The sequence below is a fragment of the Wasmannia auropunctata genome, unplaced genomic scaffold (assembly GCF_000956235.1).
Source record: "Wasmannia auropunctata unplaced genomic scaffold, wasmannia.A_1.0 LD336053.1, whole genome shotgun sequence".
NCBI lineage: Eukaryota > Metazoa > Arthropoda > Insecta > Hymenoptera > Formicidae > Wasmannia > Wasmannia auropunctata.
The window spans coordinates 3,842,491-3,866,242 of record NW_012026837.1 but is presented as its reverse complement, the minus strand read 5'-3'; the positions used below and the strand labels follow the sequence as shown (position 1 = coordinate 3,866,242).

The 23,752-nt window shown below is 38.0% G+C and overlaps 1 protein-coding gene across 4 annotated transcripts; it reads left to right on the top strand.

Moving 5' to 3' along the window:
• LOC105451143 (MLX-interacting protein) lies at positions 1 to 22,941 on the top strand. Of its 4 annotated transcripts, none has more exons than XM_011691417.1 (16): positions 1 to 476; positions 6,657 to 7,033; positions 15,951 to 16,057; positions 17,500 to 17,573; positions 18,074 to 18,199; positions 18,557 to 18,770; positions 19,081 to 19,176; positions 19,261 to 19,555; positions 19,661 to 20,258; positions 20,334 to 20,516; positions 20,754 to 20,898; positions 21,160 to 21,257; positions 21,343 to 21,803; positions 21,924 to 22,047; positions 22,141 to 22,270; positions 22,569 to 22,941. In XM_011691417.1, the coding sequence occupies exons 2-16, from the start codon at positions 6,672 to 6,674 to the stop codon at positions 22,688 to 22,690; spliced, it is 3,135 nt and encodes a 1,044-aa protein (XP_011689719.1). In that variant the 5' UTR covers positions 1 to 476; positions 6,657 to 6,671; the 3' UTR covers positions 22,691 to 22,941. The 4 variants fall into 4 exon arrangements, with proteins under 4 accessions (XP_011689719.1, XP_011689720.1, XP_011689721.1 ...); XM_011691418.1 differs by having other exon boundaries at positions 6,637 to 7,033; XM_011691419.1 differs by lacking the exons at positions 1 to 476; positions 6,657 to 7,033 and adding an exon at positions 9,500 to 10,039.
• Positions 22,942 to 23,752: the final 811 nt, after the last annotated feature.

The window sequence follows — 23,752 nt, the reverse complement described above, 5'->3', positions numbered from 1 at the left end:
GCGCGTGGTGTCGGCGCGCTGTGGTGGGTCCGCGGGACCAGTCGTGTATCGCGGGCGATTGTGGGCAATGCGGAGTATGCGGACTCGCGGCGCAAATGGCGTCGCCGTGCCGTTATGAGCGAGTGCGTGCCGTGCAAGCGTAGCGCGTACGGGCCGCGTCCGGGCGCGGCGTCCCGCCGCCCAGACGACTGAAACGACCGAGAGCGCGGGCGTAGCGTCGTAGACGACGGCGCGAACGCGCCGAGGATCCGTGCGTTGCGTGTGTGTACGTGTGTGTGTGTGTCGTGTGTGCGCGCAGCGCTGCCGAGCGTGTGTTGATCCCCCCCGCGCCGACGACGGGGGATCGGGGGAGAAAAAAATAGTTTTTTTTCGAAGCGAGCCCCCTCCGGGGCCCGTGTGTCTCTCTGTCGCGGCCACATCGACGACGTGAGGCGACGGGGAACGAGTGACGACGAGTCGTGAGATAGGTCCAGAAGGTGAGTGCGCGTTGGAGGCTCGTCCGTCCCAACTTGTCTTCGAGCGCGTGTGTGCATGTACACATACATGTGCGTACGCAATTCATCGCCAAGTGCGCTCGCGCGCGCACATACGTCGCATTCGTACGCGGATTGTTTCCGCGGATTGGACCAACATCTGGTGCGCGACGTCGCGTACGGGCGCGCCGTTTTTCCCGATCGTCGCGGGGACGGGGTCGTGGACGCGAAACGCGGAATGATAACGACTCGCCGGAGGCTTAATTGCGCTATTTGATCCGTGGGCGGAGGGAGAGAGACTGAGGGGGGAGAGAGAGAGAGAAAGAGCAGTAGCAGCAGCAGCAGCAGTAATGACGATAGAGAAACGTGCGGGCGATTTCCATGAAACGCGAGGCCGGGCTCGCGATAAAAATCGTGGCGCAGAGCGCGGAATGACGCGACCGCGATAAGGAGAGGCCGCGATACGCCTGAGCCGATTCTCAACGAGCGCATCGAACAATTTTCGTCCCGTAGAGAGAAAGAGAGAGAGCGAGAGTATCCGAACGGGGTGGAGGGGTGGGAAGGGGGGGGGTGATGGCGATACATGAAAAATTACGGAGCGAGAGGGAAGTCGTGTGTACACCGTCGCCTTCGTCGTGTGTATACCCGTCGACAGGATCCGTTTGTTTAGCTATAACACACGCTGTACATTCTTTGTTTTCCTCTCCTTCTCGCGCTTCTTTGTTGGAGACGCAAAAGCTTTCGAGATGTTGAAACGGACGTTCCATTGCGCTTGAGATAGTTTTATCTCAGGGTGGTATAGTGCGATCTTATATTTAATGCTAGAATTATCGAAGCAATCGAAATGACTGGTCTGTAATTTTTTTTTATAAAATTTATAACGGTGCATTTTTCGAGATTTTCTTTACATGTATACGATTAAATTGATTAATTTTTCTCTCTGATTCCCTTTTTTTTAAATATATGTATACATTATATAATATATATTTAAATTATGGGAATAATGTATGTTAAAATCGGTTCTGGTGTCAAAATTGTTTTCAAGTTTTGTCTTAAAATCGTCCGACAAAAATTAGCTGACAAAATGGATCGCGCATAATATTTCGAAGCTTACTTTCTCTCCACTTAAGAAAATGTAAAATAGGAACACTGTCCTTAGAGCCTCCGATTAACAATCACCATGTGTATACCATGCCACTACCAAATTTCCCGTTTTCTCGCTCCATTTGCTCCGGCGCGAAATTGCGTTAGGGGAGCGACGCATTGTAAACACGCGTGCCCGACCGTTGTTTTCAGCCCTAATAATTCTCAGAACACAATGGCAGGTAGAAATTCCTTAGCCTGTTGCTATTATGGGAGTTACTTCTGTTTGTAAATATTATTAGGACGCGCGCGCTCGCCTATTGGCGCTTTCGGCGAATCATAGCGGAGAAATTAAGAGAATAATGATAAAAACAGCTCTGCCAGATGTCACACCTTTGTGATTTCTTTTTATATTTTTTACGTACTAAAAAAAAACTGAAATTGTGTCGAACGTTTCGCGAAGCAAAATTTAGAATTCTGTGTCCAATTGGAATAGCAGTCTCGAATAAATCTAAATCTGTTTTTAAATTGTACAAATACAAAAAAAATACGTGGATGATGCTGGAAATAAATCACGCGAACGGATTAAAAATAATGGCGTCATTTTATATAATAATCTGAGTTAATCTTGATTTAACTTGTATTCTTCTTTGTTATAAACCGTTTATCAATTAGATAAATTAATGTAACATAATTCATAATTGCATAATATGTGTAATCGACAGCGGGTTATTCCACTTTGTTAGAAAAATTTGATTTTTATATGGGCTGTTAATTGATACAGAGCTACAGAATTGCATTATTATTAGATCCATTGAATTTGTTTAGTTTTTTTTTTAATTTGCTTGTCTCAATAAATATGTTAATAATATATTAATAATATGCAAACACGTGCGCATGCGCGGTTAATTATTACATTGATCGAATTTTATTATTAAATATCTACGAGTCATAACACAATTTAAATATTAAATAATACGCTAAAAATGATTTTTTTTTAATTTAGCATAATCTTTTCTAGTGAAAAATGTAGAAACTTATACTTAAATCAGAACCACGAGATTTTATTCCGTTCGATCTAACAATAAGTCACAGAAATAACAGTGTCCGATTTTCCTCGCTGGATCAGACGGAGAAATGCCAGAAAAACATCGTCGTTGAACCGTAAATCAAAATTTTATTAACGCGCACCAGTATCAGTGAAGTGTAAATTTTACTTCACACCTATAAATTCTCTCTCCATTGATTAACTTATAATTTCACCTTATTCCGTATGATCTTGGAAATCCGTATTCGTTATTTACGTGACCACTTTTGAAGATCTTGAAAGTAGATAAACGTTAATTTTACACGTAAAACGAGATCCTTGCTTTATACAATATTTGTTATAAATACTAGTCTTTTTTTTATCTACACGATCCGAAATCTAAGCGACGCGCGCACTCATACAACGAGTGTCAACGAGCGAACGGATAAGGCATTTGACTTCACCCTGCGATAGAGCCGGCTCGAGAGGGTCAAAGGGCATAATACTTTGTAGATAGCGAAAGTTACCGGCTCGTGTTACGGAATAGTGCACCAGTTTTGACTGGTTCGTCGAGAGAAAATTAAGAAATAATACTGTATATAAAAAAATTTAATAATTATGATGTACTAATTAATTATACATTAATCGATTGACATATTTGATATATTAAAAACTGAAACTTTAAAATCCGGACGTTTTTTTCACTACTAATTTTCTTTTAATACAATTTTAATTTTGAAATCTATTACAAAAATATATAATATTAAATTTGGAACGCAAATGGCAACTTCTCGATATTATTTTTGTTATAGAAAATTTATCTTCAAAGAATGTTTAACGTAAGATCTTATGCTGAAAATTAAAATCATATTTTTAAGAGAGTCTCGCCACAATTTGCAGCAATGGTATTTCCGACGTTACAGATATTTCTAGCGAAAGACGCGAATAGTTCCCAACGAAATCACTATACGTTATCGAAATGAAACGCGGATACGCGAAGGGACATATACGTGCTACGTGCATAAATTATCGTTTTCCATGTATCATGTTGTGCGCAACGATTCGCAACGTTGAGACACCTTCACATTTCTCGACATCCAATGCCGTAACGCTAAATCCGCTCGCTGGAAAATGACGCGTGAGCTGTCGCAAGTACTTGCGTAAGATTGCTGAAGGGAACAAAAGGCAGGCGAGAGAGAGAGAGAGAGAAAGAGAGACCTGCGTTTCTTAACGGTTAATCGAACAATCAAGTGGGTAACAAGTCCGTCAAGTTGTACGATCGTGTCCGAAAGAATTTTATTGTTAGATGTTACTTCCTGCTGAAGTACCGGAATTCAACGCTGGATAATATGTAATAGGAAGGACCTGCAGGAAACCGGTTATAACGGGTTGATGCCTCGATTCTCAGACACATGCACGATCACGCATGTGACTCGCAATCGGTGTTAATAGGTCACGGGATTGAATCGCTTCGCCCGAAAAATTTTTGTTTCGTCGCCACGCAGCTTGGCCCTACTCGAAGCTACACGGTTTCTCCTAACTGCCGCGACTCCTTCTATTTATAGCGTGTTAGCTATGTGATAAAACTATGATAAAGCGATAAGTTTCGGAAATGCAGAGATGAAATCTAGGGTCGCTGTACGGAGTAGAGCGATCGAGAGCCGTATATTCAATACGATTATTGTTATTGATACATCAATAACAACGGTGCCATTAAAACCGAATTACGATGACGCCACGTGACGCAAGTCGCGAGTCCGTGTCTTACTAATAATCGACTAAATGAGACCAAATGAGAGTTAAATATGTAAATTTATATTAGTATGAATATCAGTCGCAATATTAAAATTGATAGCATTAAAATTGATTTACAATTAAATATATTTATATATTAAATATATAAATTAAATATATTTTAATTGATTGACGATTGTGCTTCTTTTATATTTTACATCCGCACAGTATAAATATAAGAAGAAACATGGTGCAACCTCAAATAAATGTTTTGTGTACAGGATCGACTGAAGTGCGTATTTTCACACATGCGAATGTTTGAGATTAGCTCTCCGAGCTGAAATAAATAACGAGATTCCACTTTAACACTATAAATAGCGACATGTTTTCCCATTAATTCATAATTCTATTAACGCGTGAATATTACAAGCACAATCTTCTTAATATTGTTAGTCTTAATATATATTAAAGATTTGGTAAACATTTGGTCACAATATTCGAAAGTAATTAATTTGACATGTACATTACTCCAGAAAATTAGAACAGTTAGAACAGACGCGATGAATTTATTTGTACAAAATTGTCGAGATAGAAGTTCTACCTCAGAAAAGAAAATTTTCTTAATTCGTAACTACTCTAAAACGAAGTTTAAGAAGTAAAGTAAATAGAGATAAAATTCTCACACGTGATAAGTCTCACGTGAAAAAGTTGGTCGCGCATCACCGGCTGGATTAACGTTTGATCGTGCATGTACGTCAGTAGGACGTGGGACACGTCGCGTCGCCGCGATGAATTGTCTCGGTCGCGTTTAAATTTTATATATAGCTCCCGAGAAGTCACTGACCATTGTGAATTCTCTACGTGGCTGCTCGTAAAAGAAATCGACGGTTCCGCTCGTAAAAAAAGACTGCCCATGCGTTTTCAGCCATACGGTCGTTCAACCAGCCGAGGAAAGAAGGGGGGGAAGGGGAGGGGTGCCGTCCGGGCCACGTGCTACCGCGAAATGAGCTTGTTGATCGCGTGTATCGGCAGGAAGCCTGGCGCCACTTGGAGGCTCTCCGTGTTCCTTCAATCCGCGGACGAACAGATGAATACAATTAAAGGATTTAAAGTCGCGCGAAGACAAATTTTTAGTTTTTCTTCGCGCGACTTTAATTTTATCGCACTGTATTGCAGGTGTATTGCGTACGTTGCTTATTTCTAATCTATATATATCCGTGTGATGTTTGAAAATGTTTAAATCTCGTAATAATCATTGTCGAGGTAGTATCGCAGCACGCATGCTTGTTTATACACGTCTACGAAAATACCTAGGCTCGTGTGTGTTATCGATTTTATAATATCGATACTCATACCGATAATGCGTTTAATGCTATCGTATCGAATTTTTATAGCTTATGCTGTACAGTATGTGTGTGTGAGTGTGTACACTTTCTCTCTTTCTCCCCTTCTCCCTCCCAGTGATATACTCAAATATGATGGTATATTTAGAAAAAAGGGGTGCGTTGAGCTGAATTTATCAGAGGCTCGATAACTGGGACTTGTTGTGTCTGTTGAGGCTTTCTTCTATCACTCAGGCTTTGCTGTACGCAACTTCTTGAAACGAGGTCGCCTAATCCTGTGCTAACACACCACTTCGGCGATCCCATTTTAAACTGTAAAACATAGATAGAGCAAAATTCTTCGATTGGGATTTTTTTATCTGTGTCGCCGCAATTATTTACAATATAGTGAGCTATAAAGCTTTTCGATCGTTTAATTAACCAATGAAACAAAGCTGCTTAATCCTTTTTTCATATTGCGAGACACATTTTCTTATATTTCTCTCTCTCTCTCTCTCTCTCTCTCTCTCAATTACAGAAAAAATAGAGAAAAAATAGGTTCTTAATTAATATTTTATACTGTTATCGATTTTTAATTAATATTCTTACACGAAGAGAATTTTTTTTAAATTTACCCTGCAAATCATGTTAATTGTGGGACAATATAGTATTTAGGTAAATTTTACAATAAAATTTATTGTAGTGCACAGTAAAATTTGCCTAAATACTATATTGTCCCACAATTAACATGATTTGCATGGTAAATTTAAAAAAAAATTCTCTCCGTGTATATATTGATTATTTTAACGCATTATATTTATTGCGTAAATTAAATATAATGTAGCTCAAACTATTTATAAAAAATTTGTCAATATTCTCTCGTAATCCCGCAGTCAAATGCCTTCGCGCTCGAATTTCAAGCCGCGATTCGTGAAACGATTAAAGATAGATATTCGTGAGATAGAAACTTACTCGTGATGAAATTCGCGTATCGAAGGGAACCGTTCGTGTCCGCAGGAGATCGGTGCCGAGATGCAGGCGGAATTGATGTACCGTAAACCACCGTCATCGGCGATGACGAGCCAGGGCGGTTTTCACTGCGCCGGCAACGATAACAAACGTGAGAGGAATGGCGGGCGGGATTCGCGGGAGGCGATACATTCGGGCCACTTCATGGTGTCGGACTTCGAGGCCGAGGCGCAGGACGACGAGGACGATCTCGCTGTGCCGGTGCCGGATCAGGAGGAGCAGACCGCCAGGTTCTCGATCACCGTTCCGCCGGGCTTCTTCCACAACAGATTCGCGAGTTCGTTGAACGACAAGAGCACCTCCCAGCAGCTGAGCATCGAGACGTCCTTGAACAAGCTGTTCCAGTGCATGTCCCTCGCCTACAGGTGAGTCCCTCCTTTTCTCCGGCTTTTACAAAACTCTGGGAGAATTTAATCTTAATTTTATTTCATTTTGCTTATTTTCTCCGAGAGAAAACATTTCAAAATAATATATGTATATTGAATTTGAAATCTATATATACATTTTTTTATTGAAACTTAAAACTTTATTTTAAAATAACTATTGAAACATATTTTTTTATATGAGCATTTTAATAATGGTTGAACTTTAAATTAAATATACTTAAATTAAGTTACACCTGAATTAGGTTTTACAAATAAAAAGTTCGTTTTTATTTTAGATTTTTATCTCGTTATTAATATCAGTGTAACGAAAATTTATATAAATTTAATCTATAAATTTCTCACAAATTTACAATATTATTAAAAGCAATATTGCTTCAAACAATACATTGAAGGAATTGAAATTGAGCCGATGATGGCTCTTCTATTTCTTTTTAAATGAGAGGCACGATGTCTGAAGCCTTTTCAGCAACGCATTCAATTATACAAAGTTAAAAAAAACATAAAGAACGATGCTTTCTTTAAAAGCATGCTCGAGTCGATAACTGTTAATTCTTCGCGAATTACATTCGCGAGAGATCAAATGCGATGAAACACGGTAAAGTCTAATACATGCTAAAGATAGATCTGCTCGTTTCAATTTCACTTTCGACACTTCATTCGTTTTCTCTTTCTCCTTCTGGAATACACGTCGGTCTCTTTTTGATATAAATAGCGCAGGGAACAGGCGCAACCCCAACAGGTTGTACCTCTGCATCCGCGATACAATTAATGAGGAGAGAAGTGTTCTGGTTCCCCGAAAAAAGCCAAAAAGACGCATCTCTCGCTCGGCAACCGGACAAATGCTACCCCGGCCTGGGTCTGGCCGCGGTAGCATTCCCGCTGATAAAAGACAATTGAATTAATGAAAGAGAGGCCGTAGAACCAAACGACAACACCGCAATTAAGCGCGGCCTCGCTAAAGTCGCGCGCGAACGACGACGAACGACACGGGACTTCTACCGACAATTTCCGTTTCCCTCGCCGCGACGACATCACGCCGCGATTCATCGTGTCTCCCTGTTGCCGTAAACACTTCAGTTAAAGTTAACCCGGGTTTAATTGTGATCCCGCTGACACGCTCATCTTATTTCGGAGAGCGAATTAAGGGAGAAGCGAAAACTCGATTAACATTCGGGTTTATGAAACTCGATGGATAGCTCTTCCTTCCGTCTCGCCAGGATTTATATTTTAAGCTTTTTGCTGTTTTTCGTGGAAAATAATTAACATGGTGTAGAAAGAAGTTTTGTGATGTAACTGATAAATTCAATGCACACAAAACAAACAAATAAATCAGTCATACAAATACGCCGACGTATTCGTTGACGTTACAGCTGATTCATTGCAGCACACTCGCAACAAAGGCTATTATTGTCGCACGTGCAGTTTTAACGGTGCTTAAGCCACATTTCTAGCCGCGTGCAGTGATCTTTCTGAGATTATTTTTTATAATCTCAGAAAAATTTCGAGTTAATTAGCTTGCAATCGAATTAAAACCGCGATTTTTATAAAATTTTTCTTTTTAACGTTAATTCATCGAGTATAATTTGTAACTAACAAGTGGCGAGAGGAAAATTTAGCATCGTACAGAAATTAAGTAAAATACTGCCTGTCATTAGCTCGTATTTTTCCATAATTTTTCAGATTTTTTTTTTCATAGAGAAATTACGAAGAAATACACGCGTTATTTTGAAAGTAATATGTAATTTAAAAAAGATAATTTTCGTTTTTCCTTGAGACGTGAAAATTATTTTATTATATTATTTTATCGTATGTAGTTTGTGACATCTAATACGGTTTGGCGTTACATAAGGCCGCGAGTTCGGAATTGTCGAGGGAACAAACATAATCCGAAGGTAATATCAATAATACAATTCGATCGATGTATCGGTACCGTTCGATACAATGTAATTTCAATCAATTCCCTGGTAAATCCAGCGCCAATACGACGCTACATAGTATCGGCTTCTGTCTTCGGTGCTCTGACAAACAAGAGGCCAAATTAATTATATCTTTGACGACCCTGGAAGGCGCCGCGCCTCGATCGATCGATCTCGTATGTTCCGTTATCAGCGATAAGGTCTCGAAGGAATTATGCTCTTTCTCTTGATAAATGCAATACAAACGCAGTGAATATTCAGCATGAATAAAAATAAAACAACAATGACGCAAATATAAACAGCTGTAAGAACAATATTGCAAGTCGAACTAATAAAAACGTTCTATTTATAAGCACTACTTATAGCAAACAAGAATTATTAAATTAATAATTTTAAATTTAAAAAAAAAGTGCTGACTTGCAAAAACCGTTTATGAAATTAACTCTGGACTTTTAAATGTTACGAATTTTCGAATGCTTCGCTAATTCGCAAGCTGAAAATTATATTTGCAAAAGTAAATTTTATTAATTATATCTTTTATTGTGAATAAATATGCTTTATTATTTTTTCATGTTCACAATTTTGATAATTGAACGGTGAACCTTGAGTAAAATGATAGGAGAGAATTTTCTTCTACATTAAAAACTGCTTTATTCAGATATAAGTAGTTTCTAGCGCAGACTGCCGACTCTCACGCGCGCATACGGATTTGAATAACTAGATGTTGATCTAATCAAGACTTGTTAAACTGGGCGTTGTATTGCGGAAAAAAGAATAAATGAAGCGATTGAGGAACAGTTTGCACAGTAATATCCAACGATTGAAACGTATCTGTTGGAATTCTCCTTGGGATGACGTTACTTCAATACGAAATTCACAATAAAGTTATACGAAATTAGGAGAGTGATATATTATATAAAATATATACTTATCTAGAGAGAGCAGTTTTCGAGTGCCTCGAGCGTTTTTCTCCTTGCGATACAATGACAGCGGCTTACAGTGCTATCGATTGGTTTTCAAGTAATATCTTTTCGCGAACGCAGTCCTGCCGCCGTGCAAACCTAATTCGGTACGTAAATTTAATACCTTCCTACTCTCAATTATCGCTCGAGGATCTTCATATCGATCGAATTTCGCTGCATGCCTGACGCGTTAAAGGTCGTATGATGAATTGAAATGGATTACGATAAGCTGGCTCAATATAGCTGAAAAATGATTTTTATGATTACAATAACAAAAGACTGTGTCTGTGTGCACATTATGCATATTTATCGTGTAATTTTCGCATAAACAATCGCATCTTAATTGATTATCGTGAAAAGTACTCGCGGTACTATAATTGCAAATTGATGTTCACGCTTTACGTCAGCAGTCCCAGGCCACCAATAGAAGCGGGAAACCTTAGCGAAGTAATAATCGTGATGCAGCATTCCATCACTTATTCGCATGCTTATCTTTATTCATCTTTATGAGTTATAAAACTTGGGCTATTAAGCCATAGAAAACTATTCGCTGATATATTTTTTAAAATTGCAACGAAAAATTTTACTGCAGGAACTGTGGTCTACATTGAAGTTAAATTTATGTTGAAATATTTAAATTGCGTAATACTGTAATCAAATAGTTAAAATTTTGTCAAAAAAATTACATGTATATGTACATAAGTATCAAAGTTATTAAATTAAAAATCTTACATTAAATATAAAATTAGACTTTGATGACGCAAAGAAAATATAAACCATATATGTATAAAGCTCTTTGAACTTTTTTACAACAAATTTACTAGTTACTGAAGTTATTTACACTATTAAAAAAAATATGGATGGAAAGAACAATTTTGCTGGATCCAGATCTGAAAATAATTTTTGTTCAATAATCAAAATAATTTTGTGCGAATGTCAAAATGATTGCTAGAATATTAAAACGTTTTGTAGCAATGCTTATCCCTTTTAACATTCCGACAAATTATTTTGATGAATCAACAAAAAATTATTTTCAGATCTGTATTCAGCAAAATTTTTAGACCTTTCAACAAAACCGTTTTTTCCGTGTAGAATTTTGATAATGTAAACGTCAATTCTAATAACAAAATCACGCTTATGTTTTTAAGAGTGCATTTATTCCTGTTTTTCCTTATATATTTCTACTTTTAATATATCTCAGAGCGAATGATTGCGTAAATCAACACGTCAGTCGACAAAACAAGAATTAATCGGCGAACTTCCGATTGCTCGATCCTCTATCACAACATCACCACACTGCATTCGAAAGAAAATATGAATGGATGGAATTTCCGTGTTTATGTCGTCAATCCAATTTTTATGAGATCGACAGTGCGCACGCATTAGCGTCCGTTCCTTATACGTTTTACGCGTTGCATAATGCGCGGCTATCGTTCAATTAATCGAAAAGATTTATTCGTAACAATGACGCGGAATAAGAGCGGCGCGTCATTGTTCGGCAAAAAGCTGCCGAATTGCGTGAGGTTAAAATCTATCTTTTTTTTCCTCCAGTCTCTCCCCTGCGACATCCTTCGACAGAACGATTTACGAGCGCCGTCGTTATCGGCAAAAGATACATTTTATCGAATAACCTGTGTGTTTGTTCGACGACTTAAGCAAGAGAAATTGGTCCACACTCCGATAAAGTAATCGTAAAAGAGAAAACAAGTTTAGAGTTATTAAGTAATAGTAATCTCGATGTTGGATGTGTTTGGATTAATTCCTGATGCAATACAATTTATATCTCACGTTATAAAATATTTTTTTATCTATACTTTTTAGAGCAGAAAATGAGAGCTTTACGGAATTATGAGTCACCTACGTAATTCTCACGTAATACGCTATACATCGCGGCGAGCGAATCGAGCAGATTTTTTACCTTACACTGCAAGCAACGTCCGCGTATACCATGAGAAAGTTTACTTTCTTTGCACGCTATCGCTTTACGCCTTACGTCAGCGTATCTCACGTCCGCTGCATCTTCGCAGCCACGAGTGAGAAGCGTGCGTAATAAAAATTGATGACGGTTGCTTGAAAATCGATGCATCGACGGTTTCTAGGTCAGAGACAATTCGCGACATATTGCGGACGATATTTCCGAGGGTAATCGCGAATGAGTAACGAGATCTTGCCCTTCGAATCAACCCAGGTCATCATCGACGAGTAAACTTTTAGCAAAACGTTTTGACCTTCGAAAACATCAGAAATGTCGAAATACGCCGCGATCTCGATTCGTTGTCGCTTTCGGGATCTCAAACACGGCGCTGAAACGCGAAAATGCGCGAATCGCGCCTGGATCGCGCCTGTAAAAGCCTCCTCTCCTCCGCCGTGTGTGTGTCTTTTATCGACCAAGGCCACTGCGTCATCGTGTGAGCACACGCTCGTAGTGCGTATACCGTGTGTACGCGCCAGCAACGTAACACTTCCGCACGAGACGAGAAGCAACAAGCACAAGGCGTGTGTGCGAGACGAGACCCCGAGAATTCATCGCGTCGAAAGCGCGCGCCACGGAGGCTCGCCCACCTATCCAATCGGTGGCCAGTCTATTTCCGTTTCCACTCGCCATTTGACATACAAAGCCGCCTGTTATATTTTTATACATTGATCGATAGCAATACATGGAGGAGATATTTGTCATTCAATCATTGCTATTTGAAGAGGCCCCTTTGAACGATGATATCCAAACGATGACATATGTGTCATCGTTATAACGAGGAAATTTTTCATTCTTGACGTTTTCATCTCGACGTCTCGAAAGAAAACCTAGAAATTATTCTCGAATCGTTTACATTCTTAGAATCTTCTTCTCTTTATAAAAAATCTTTCATATTTGAATTTTTTCTCGGAGACTTATTGTTGTTGAAGAAGGAAGCGCGTTTAGATCCAGGAGGAACTCGTTGTACTCCAAGTCGCGAAATTTATCGTGAAATTAATTTATTCGTGAAATCCATATTGTCTTCGAGACGCACTTGTTCAACGAGGGATTAAAGGCGGCAGACGAATTTAGTTTTCACGGCGCGATCTTTGCTCTTCTCTTATAATTCAGATAAAATTAAAGTCGCGAAACGCTTAAAATAAAAACGATATCGAGGGATTCGTATGGGACGCTTATCGAAACGAACGACTCGGCAAACTTTCTTTTGTTCGTTTCGTGCGTAGCAGTTTATAATTTATCGTCGGGATTTTTGTCGGAAATCTTTCTACAAACGCGACGCGCGATATCTGTTTCGCCACACCATTGAGTTTCTCGACAATATATGTACGATAATAATCACGAGCTCTCGCTACGCGAGCAGCGACGGTTGATCTCAACCGAACGGCGTATCAAACGAGCAAATAACTCATTATCTGATAATGAGATTCTGCAGCACGCTACACATTGTGTATCATTAATGTTGCGAAAATGTGGGATTTGCAAATAAAGACGGTGACATGCGTATTTTCGGACAAACAGAGTCTTATTAATACAATTAGACAATTAACAAAATCGTAAGGAACATAATGATAGAGCACAACTCCAGATTTCTGAAAATAGGAATCTATTATTAGTCGAATTTCTACAATACGTGTCTTTCTCATATTGTTAAATAAATAGCGATCATCAAATAACAAAAATATTTATTTGTACAAACAATATATTTTAATCTGTCTGATTAAAGTGCTGATTCTGATAATTTTTTGTCCTGTTTTCTATCTGTTTAAACAATTCCTGGAATTTTCAAATTAATATTGTTCACAAAGCATCTGCTCCCTCCTTGAACTTTATTTTTGAGATCAGTGTAATGCAATATTGCAACTTTGTTATCGATAACGATAATAATCGCTGTAGTCCGTAAAAATAGTTAATGATAAAATGAACAAAGAAATTAAAAGTCCTTATAATAAGTTTTACAATATTAATTATATATGTTTATTACTAGCACAAATATATCGAAATTAACATTTATCTATGGAATAATTTTATTATACATTTAGTAATGCGTGAGGAAATTAATTAATCACTTAATTAATCACTTAATTGCTCATACAGGATAACTACTTGCGCGAAATAAATTTATATGTTATTCAATTACTACTAAAATACGTGTAAATTCGTAATTCTTTGTAATATCTGATTTATTTACAAATAATCAAAAATAAATTTTACTTTATTACAGTTATTGCAGAAACATAACAGAGAAGAAAAAAAATATTTACAAACTGTTTTTTATAGTAAGCATTTTTTTAACTTTAATTAATTCTACGTAATTAATTAATCTTAATTAATACTTCCGCGATAATGTCTTGTGATTATTTTTTTATATATCGATCCTCCATTGAGAGTCTTCGGAATTTCGGGCGAAACCGACTTTGGGCTCGTTACTAGCTACTTCTTTTCTCCGCCGCGCTTTTGAGCACCAGTGGCCTTATCTAATCTCTTAGAAAATTATAAAAATCGAAATGGCAGTAACTCGGAAAGAGCTTGGCCGGCCAGGGTCTAATGCCAAGGAGAAGAACCCTCGCCACGTTCGCAAAGATACGAGCAAGTGGAAATCTTCCGACTGCAGATATTCTCTTTCTCCTTCCATCTTTCTCTTTCTGTTAAGTCTTCGTTAGCGATATATCGACGAACCAGATGATAACGAAAAGCTCGCAACGGAATTTTGTGGCCGCGTGTTTTAGAAATTAAAAATAGATGTCTCTTCCTGTAAAACGATGAATTTATTAATATATATTTCAATTTTTCTATCGCAAAAGAGTTAATTTATCGATGGGAAGTACGTTTAAACACACTTATAATTGTTTCATAATATGGCACTATTGATTTTGTATCACATCTTTATATTTTTTATATATTGTGTATGAATTAATATTAAAAATTGCAAACACATCAAGCGATCAAACTTATATAGGAAACTTATATTGAGATTTGTATTAGAAAAAAGGAAATTACGACGACAGCAATAATAACATTGACGTTACGGCAAAAATGCGGTCGCGCACGAATAATATTTTATTTAGGCACTAAAGTGGTGCCTTCAAGCGTGCGTTTAATTTATGTTAAGTCACAAATGCCAGGAGAAGAAATATATGTTTGCAAGAGCGCGTGTCGTTTGTTGAACTCTCTCTCTCTTCGCGTGGAAATTCACTAATCGCTCTAACTGCGCCTTGGAAGACTCGCACAAAGCGCACGGTGTTTCCCGCGATAGAGAGCCCGCCGATAAGGCTCTTGTCGAACATTCGTCTACCGACGAAGTCGAAATTATTGGCTGCGTCTATTTAAAACTACACTGCGAGTTGCATCCCGTCTGATTGAAGTGTTTTGAAGCCAGCGGTCTAAATTAACATGTGTTTCTTTCGTTGAGTGATTTGTATTCCGAGAAGCATCGCCGATCTACAAGAGCTTTTTAGTCGACACTTTTTTTACAGCTTCTTACAGTTTTTAATTTTGTTATTTGTTCGCTCGCGGTGTCTCTTTCTACTTTCGTAACTTTTGTCACAACAAAACGTTTTTCTACACGTGCGTAGATTATAGTCTATCTCGTGCAAAAAATATTGAATCCGAAACAAAGAGTAAGCACATTTCTTCAAGCACATCTTTCAAGAAGAAATAAACGTTATTACACTTGTGTAAATCATTATAATAGATTAATATGAACTGTGTGGTATATATTTCTGAAATGGTTATATAAACTCTTCATGGCCATGTTCTCCGATCATTTCGCTGTGTATCTTTTTCTAGCAAAAATAAAATGAGGTTTGTCGAAGTGTTTCAATAACACTTTATAGAAATGAGATAATCTCACGAAACAGTCTTTACGTGATTCGTTTATTGCATTTTTTTTAAATCACAGCACAAGAAAGAATTATTGTAAATAGTTACAATAAGCCTCGCGCGATGTACGTGAACGTGGAAATTATAAATCCATGTTGATTATACAGGACTCGAATTTGATTACCGCAGTGGGTATGACGTATGGGCATTTGGATTTGTTCCAGACAGAAGCTGACATCGCCTAAGTGGAATCGCTTCAAAGGCATCAGACTGAGATGGAAGGACAAGATCAGATTGAACAACGTGATCTGGAGATGCTGGCACATGCAATGTAAGCGAAAAAGGAATAACGCTTATAGCACCTTCCGTCAGCCGATATGTTTTAAAAATAAACGGAGGAACTTTCCGGGATACCCTCCGATCTCTGAAATGCAATTTAACATCACGTGAATCTATCTATGTTTTATTGAGAAAACGCGACGGTGTTACACAATTTGAGATCCGATAAGCTTCCAAGTTTGCTTCGTTATCTTTTCCAACGTATTGTTCGCAAACGCAATCCTCTAATCTAACTTCGTCGTATTATCGATCGAAACGTTTTATCTATACTAAAGTGACAGCATTTAGTTTTCGAAAGTGTTTCTGTATCTATAAATGTTGAAGTATCGTAATTTTCCATTGAAGCATTCACTAAGAATGAAAAGGTACACATAATTCATAAAATTCGTTTTAAATGCGGCGTTTAAAATCGACAGAGAAAAATTAAAAATGTATACAACAAATAAATTTTTTATATATTTTTTTATTTTTTTTTATTTTTTGTTGTCAAAATATCTCAATTTCGAACCGCTTGGTTTCATTGATACTTCGATTACCCGTGATATACGCAGAGTGCTGCCTGTCGAGTTCAGATAGCTACCGGCTGTCTTGCTATTCGTCGAATGGCCGGATAAGTAATTACCCGTCTATTTAAAGAGCTCCATCTCCGCGTGCTACATTCGCATCAATACTACTCACCTGGCGCGAATCCAACTTATCATTGCGCGTCGAGGAAGCGTTGTTTTACGTATGTGTGTATACACAATTGTTGAATTCTATTGGCCCGAGCAAAAACCGTGCTAGAACGAGATATTGAGATAAGAAAATAATTTACAACGTTGAGGAAAAGATGATGACATGTGTTACTCGTCTTTCGTTATAAAATTATTATAACGATATTATTAAAACGATTAAAACTAGACAAATAGTCTACATAGAAAAATGGTCTAGAAATGAGTAAAATGGAATTATATTTTGATAGGTTTCTTGTAATTGTTTAAACTTTAATTGAATGCAGCTACTTTTTAAATCGGTATTACTCATGCTTGATTAATTAAGGCTTTTTTTAAACTTTTACTTATCGTACAGCATGATAATTGTAGCGTAAACGTAAAATTAAATGCGGCTGAAGTAAATTCGCTCGATTTATCACTTTACGATTAATAATTTGCGGAAACATGAATACTTCGTGTTATACTTGAGGTTATATTAAAGTACTTGCATATATCTGCAATTATTTTAATATATCTTTCAACGAACACATCAAGTTGTTGGTCTTCGCATTTATTTAATTTTAAATCGGCAGTTTTTTCAAGAGATTTTAATAAAGGTAGAGACAATATTAGAAAACATCTTCGCATATTGTAATTGGATCAGCATTATTACCGTGAATCGTGTAATATTAGATAAATCGTAAAATTTATCTTTAATGGAGAAATTTTTTTCTTTTTTTAGTTATATTGAAGCAAAACACGTTGGTGTGCCAGTTCGCGTCGCCACTTGACGTGGACACCCACAACAAGCCCGAGGTATATCCCCCAATATCTGACTTAAAATTTCAATGATATTGATTTATTTGAAACATTCAGTATAATAAGCTTCGTATTTAGAACAGTCGCAAAAGATCAGTGAGTCAATCGTTATAATTTCCTTTAACTAATCATTCGATCTTGATCAATAAATCGGACGCCGAATGTCTGATATTAATGATTATTAAATAGCAATTCGGTCGCCACGTGTGCTATTCGATTTTTTTAACCCAATTACGTAATTTGGGAAGTGTCCTTATCGCGCTGTGTCTTTGGCGACACAACAGAGCACGTTTGATTAGATAATTTCGTAGCAGTTTGTAATATCCCCCGAAGTGTCGCTAGCAGATTGCATACGCGCACGCAGCGTCGCATTTACTCAAAGTAGTGAGAAAATCCGAGAAGTAAGCTCTCGCACGAGGCCGTAAAATGTTTTAATGTCCTCCGCTAAATAAGAATTGCGCTTAGTGAGCGTGAATCAACGGCGTATCTCTTATCAGGCGGTGGTCTTAGAGGGAAAATACTGGAAACGAAAGCTCGCGGCCGTCACAGCGGAATACAAGAAATGGCGTATGTTCTATCGCAACCAAATCCTCGGCTGGACGAACAAAGATGGCACGGAGATGGTATGTACATATATTTACATTTATATGCATATGTTTATATTTACATTTATATGCGTATATTTAAATTAAGATATTTCTTCAAAAAAATCTCCGTTACTTTGTAAAATACAATATATTTACATTTATATATGTATGTGTGTATAATAAATTAAGATATTTCTTCAAAATACCTCCGTTACTTTGTAAAATACAATTAAATAATACAAACAATTGATGACAGAGAATAAATTTAAATGTCTTTATCGTGACTGTGTCACTACGCGAATAGAAATAAATTTCCTTGTTTTTTTTTTTTTCATGACAATGAAGTATGAAACACGAATTGTAATGCAAGATACTTTTTTTTTTTTTTTTCAGATGGAGTCAATGGACATGCTGGATTGGATCAGTGGATGTGGGCCCACCGGTAACTTCGGTGCGGGTACGGGGAATGCATTCGGGAATACGGCCGGCGCTTCGGGCGGGGAGAGTATGTTGGTTGACGAAGACTACATGGAGCTGATGACCGACACCCTCTTTTCGACCATCAGCTCGAATCAGCCGTTGTACTTTCCCGATCCCAGAGAAATCGGTAATTCGTTTGCGCGAAGCGCATCCGCTTGCACTCTTGGAGTTTAGAAGATTCCTTAGAATATTCAGCAGTCGTAGAAATTAAAATTATACACGGGGAAAGAACAATTTTGCTGGATACAGATCTGAAAATAATTTTGTTGAAAAGCTAAAAATAATAAGCATTTTTAACTTTCCAACAAAATTTATTTTGATTGTCCAACAAGAATTATTTTCAAATCTGTATCCAGCAAAATCGTTCTCTCCGTGATACTTGTAGAAATATTACGAATATTATAATATGAAATATGATACGAAATGTGATCCGACAGCGCGAGGTGCCAGCTTAGCAGACTTCATACAACCCAGTCTGGGCCCCTTGCAACCGAATCTGGACGATTTCATGGACACCTTAGAGCCGTTGCAAGGTATAACAGTGTTCATTGATTTTGATACGAGGTCGTTTCTCACGCACGATTGTTTCTCACGATGTTGCGTATCCTTGATTCAAGAATTTCTAAACTCGAAATTGCCTCCCGTACCCGAAGAGGACGATATGTTTCGGAATAGCGGTCTAAACACTACTTACGCCGATTTGGACCTGATGACACCGATCAATCCGATGAACGAAATAGGCGAGGGTCCGACGATAAAGAACGAACAGACGGCGCAACAACAGCAGCAGCAGCAGCAGCAGCAACAGCTGCCGCAGGAGCAAGAGGCCAGCATGCAGAATCTCCAGTACACCGCCAAGATATATACTCAGTCTCAACCTGAAGCGGCGGCGAATATGTATAGGAATAACATGTGAGTATATTACGAAATGATTACGCTTTACACCGGATAAGCGGATAAAGACCAAAGTCCGAGGTCCGATTATAATTCCCGGATATATTACTCTTCACCATTTAGAGTTATGAGTGAAGATTACGCTCTTCAGCCGAACTTCGAGGCTGCGTCCGTTGCGAGTCCAAATCAATCCATACGAGACAAGGCTAGAGGTGACAGAGCGTCGTCGAGAAGCAGCCGCGTGATACAGCAATCCCAGCAGCAGCAGCAACCGCAACCGCAACAGCAGAACAATCAAATAATGTATCAAACGACGGTGCAGCAGCAGAATTCGGGCTTCCAGCCGCAGCAGCCTTACGCGATGGAGATTCAGGCGGTGCGATTAACACCGGTGCAGAATCAGCCGCAGTCCGTGCAGATCACAACGCTGAACGATCAGTCGGCGGCGGTCAACGCCGCCAGCCAGTTACCGGCGATCACCGCCGCGGCCGTGCAGAATCTGGTGGCGTTGCAGCACAGTTACGTCACGCAAACCGTCGTCGGTCCGCCGCAGCTGCAGGCTGCTCAGCAGCAAGCGATAAGGCCCCTGCCGACCGCCTCGCCGATGTCCAACAGCAAGCCTTACAAGATCGTTCAGCCGCAGCAGCAGTGCTACAAGTTCCCGAACCTCGTGCAGAATCTAAATGCTCAACCGTGTAAATTTAACGCCACCGCCTTCAAGGTAACTGCGCGGTAAAATTGGCTCGTTCGTGGACGAGCGTACGGAGAGTTGTAATGCGTGTTGTTTATTTTTCAGTCGTATCCCACGCAACAAGTGGTAACGGTCTCTACGACGGAGCCACCGTCGCAGCCACAGATATTGCTGCAGTGCAGGCCGTCATCCGGTTTGGACATTACCGCGCCCGCTTTGCACCCCAAGCTGCTACCTCAACCGACGACGTCCAACACGGAGAAAGAAGAGATCTTCGCCGTGCCTAAGGTCAGTATTCCACTGTTAATAAGCAGGATAAGCCAACAGTCTACTCTGACATTCTAAAGAAAATGTATTAAATTTACAGGTTTTTTTTAATATAACGCTAATATATTGGTTGAAATATTTTTAATTATTAATAAAATTATATTTTTCTTGTATTAAATCTACAGTTTTTTTTTTAAATAGCGCTAATATATTGGTCAAAATATTTTCAATTATGAATAAAATTATATTTTTCTTCAGTGTCAAATAAAAGGGAGGAATAGATCCCGAAGCAGCTCCTCTTTAACGGCGCCTAGGATACATCCACCGCCGCTAGTATCCGCAGTGAGCGACCCAGCTCTGAATTTGAATAACAATGTTTTACTCGCGCACTTACTCACGAATAGTACGTATTTTTTTTAATTGTAATTCTGTCCGTTCTTGAAAAAAATTTTTTAAGTCTTGAATCCATTGAACATAACTATGATTTTATGCAACACGTTTTTACGATATTAATTAAATTTTAATAATCATTTTTATAATTGACTTATATTATTAAGAAAAGTTTTTACGATATTAATTAAATTTTAATTATTTTTATAATTGACCTATATATTAATAAGAAAAATATTTGATATAATGATGACTGATTCTTTATGTAATCTAGATGTAACGCAAGTAACGACAGCGCAACATATCACGACCCCGGTGACTGTACAAACAATGCAAACTTCTAGTATACAGCAGACACAACCACAGCAACAGGTATTGCGGTGAAATATCGATTTATCGACAATCTCAATTTGTTCGTTTTTTACGATGCAATAATTCATATTTTGATATTTTGCAGACAATGCAACCATCCACAGCCCAGCAGATTCTCCTAAATGCGAACAATCAAACGCATCAGTCCCACAGTAGTCCAATAGGCTCGCCGAAGGACTCTACCGCGCACAGTCCCCAGGCTTTGAGCCTCAGCCCGCTGCACAGCCCGATGAGCATAGGTAGCCCTTTGTCACCCAACCGTGGATACATGAAGGGTGACTCGGAAAGGGGACAGTACAAGGAGCAGAGGCGAGTCGGCCACATTCACGCGGAACAGAAGCGTAGATACAACATCAAGAACGGCTTCGACATGCTGCACAGTCTGATACCGCAGCTCAGTCAGAATTCCAATGCGAAACTGAGCAAGGCGGCGATGCTGCAGAAAGGGGCGGATTACATCCGGCAACTTAAGGCGGAGAGACACCAGTTGAAGGACGAGATGGATAGCCTGAGACAGCAGATCGAGTGCCTTAATACATCTATTAGGTACGTTCAAGTCATACTTCTAATAAATTAGGAAAACGTTATGAAATAATATATATAGAAATAATTAGCTGTATAAATAGAGTAAATCTCTTGAATGCTGCATGACGTTAATTCTTGTAGTAATTGTCAATCTATGCTTCCTGCAACGGGTGCTCCAGTTTCTAGACACAGGACCAGCAAGATGAAAGAGATGTTCGACGAGTATGTACGTACGCGCACGCGAGAAAACTGGAAATTCTGGATTGTATCCTTTTCTTTTTCTGCTGCATTGTATCTCAAACCAATGACTAGAGTGTATAAGATTCCAAAAGATTATTTTCCTCAATGTAATATTCAGTTCAGTATATTGATAGAACCGCTGATGCTGTCCTTCAATACTTCAGTTTCAACTGCGAGTATCGAGGATTTGTATAGAAGTACATTATTGTGGGTAGAGCAACATTGTTCGCTTGTCGATCTCAGACCAGGTTCGTATACAAGGGAGACAAAAAAAGGTATATTTAAATTTTCATTGCTTTTAATTGTACAAAGTGAATTTGTATGATTCGAGAAAGTAACTATAAAAGAAAAAAATCACTTTTTTAAATCCTTAGACATTGTAATCTACCTCAGTTATTTAAATATACTTGTTTAGATGTCAGCCCCTACACGACAACAATAAATTATAAGAATAGTATAATTAAAATAAAACATTGAGAAACGCATGCAACATAATGCTTGTAAACGATTTATATACGATTTTCTTGACCAAGATATTATTTTCAGCTGTTCTGAATTCTCTAAGGTCTCTATGTACTGCCACTGACATTTTATCAAACCCCACCCGCCTTCCCGAAGAAGCGCTCGCGGCAGTTAATCGAACGGAACGCCGACGGTCCATGCAGTGATAGAGTGCGTGAATTCAGCGGCGTGTTTGTATAAAAAAAAAGTTCAAGGTTTAGATACATATGTATGAACGTAAGGGATGATAGTTACCGTATAACTTAAGTTAGATTTACGCGAAACAAAAAGAAGACGTAACATTCGGTTAATCAGTAACCAGAATAAAAATTTAAGTGCAATTCCTCTTTTTATTGCAACGGCACGTTAAAGTTGCAAAAAAATGTATAATGAAAAAATATATAAGAAATGTTTTTAAGTGTCGTATTCTAGTTAGATTGGCAAGAATCGAGGCAACGTTTACGATCGATTGGCAAACAATTATGTGGCATTGAGGCCTCGAAAAGAACCAAACAAGAAACGTTTTACATTATAGATTTAAATAAAAAAAATATACACTATATTATATGATACTGTTGATATGGCACAATTATTCGCAGATAAAATTATTTTTTGATAAAAAGGATGTCTCTTTAAAAGGATGTGTACTTTTTCTCACGTTTATTTCGCGCAATTATATATACTATCGTGCAATCAAGATCAAAGAATATTCTAATATCTTTACAATTAATAAGTAATTTATAAAATAGTAAAGGAGAGAGAGTTATTATATATATATATATTCATACAATTTTTGAATAATTACGCATAATAAACGTTTATAAATGATAAAATTCATTCCACTGCTTTGAGAAATATTTTTCAACTTGCTAACTTAAAATGAATTTGATTATTATAATAGAAGAGAACATATAAGAATTTAAAATTTAACAAAAAAAAGATTAGGCTTCAATATTAATATTTTTACTAATCTTTCGGAAAACGTTTTATATAAATTATCACATGTTAGGAATTATCATAATGTAACTATTAAAACAGTACTGGATCGTACTGTGGACAAATTTCTTTTAGTTTTAGGACATTTCTTTGCGTAAATAGTACGATGAAAGATAAATAACGTATTGAAAAGAAAAACGACAAAAAATTCAGTGCCATAAAACGTTCTAATGCGAAAATAATTCAAGAGTTGTGAAAAGATAAATTTTGAAATGTGACTTTTGAGTGAAGAC

Excerpts from the sequence above, each read along its gene's own strand:
- LOC105451143 (XM_011691417.1), top strand. The coding sequence starts at position 6,672 with ATGCAGGCGGAATTGATGTACCGTAAACCACCGTCATCGGCGATGACG. Across the intron at positions 16,058-17,499 it reads GAGATGCTGGCACATGCAAT|TTATATTGAAGCAAAACACG; the intron begins GTAAGCGAAAAA and ends TTCTTTTTTTAG. Across the intron at positions 20,517-20,753 it reads AGATCTTCGCCGTGCCTAAG|TGTCAAATAAAAGGGAGGAA; the intron begins GTCAGTATTCCA and ends ATTTTTCTTCAG.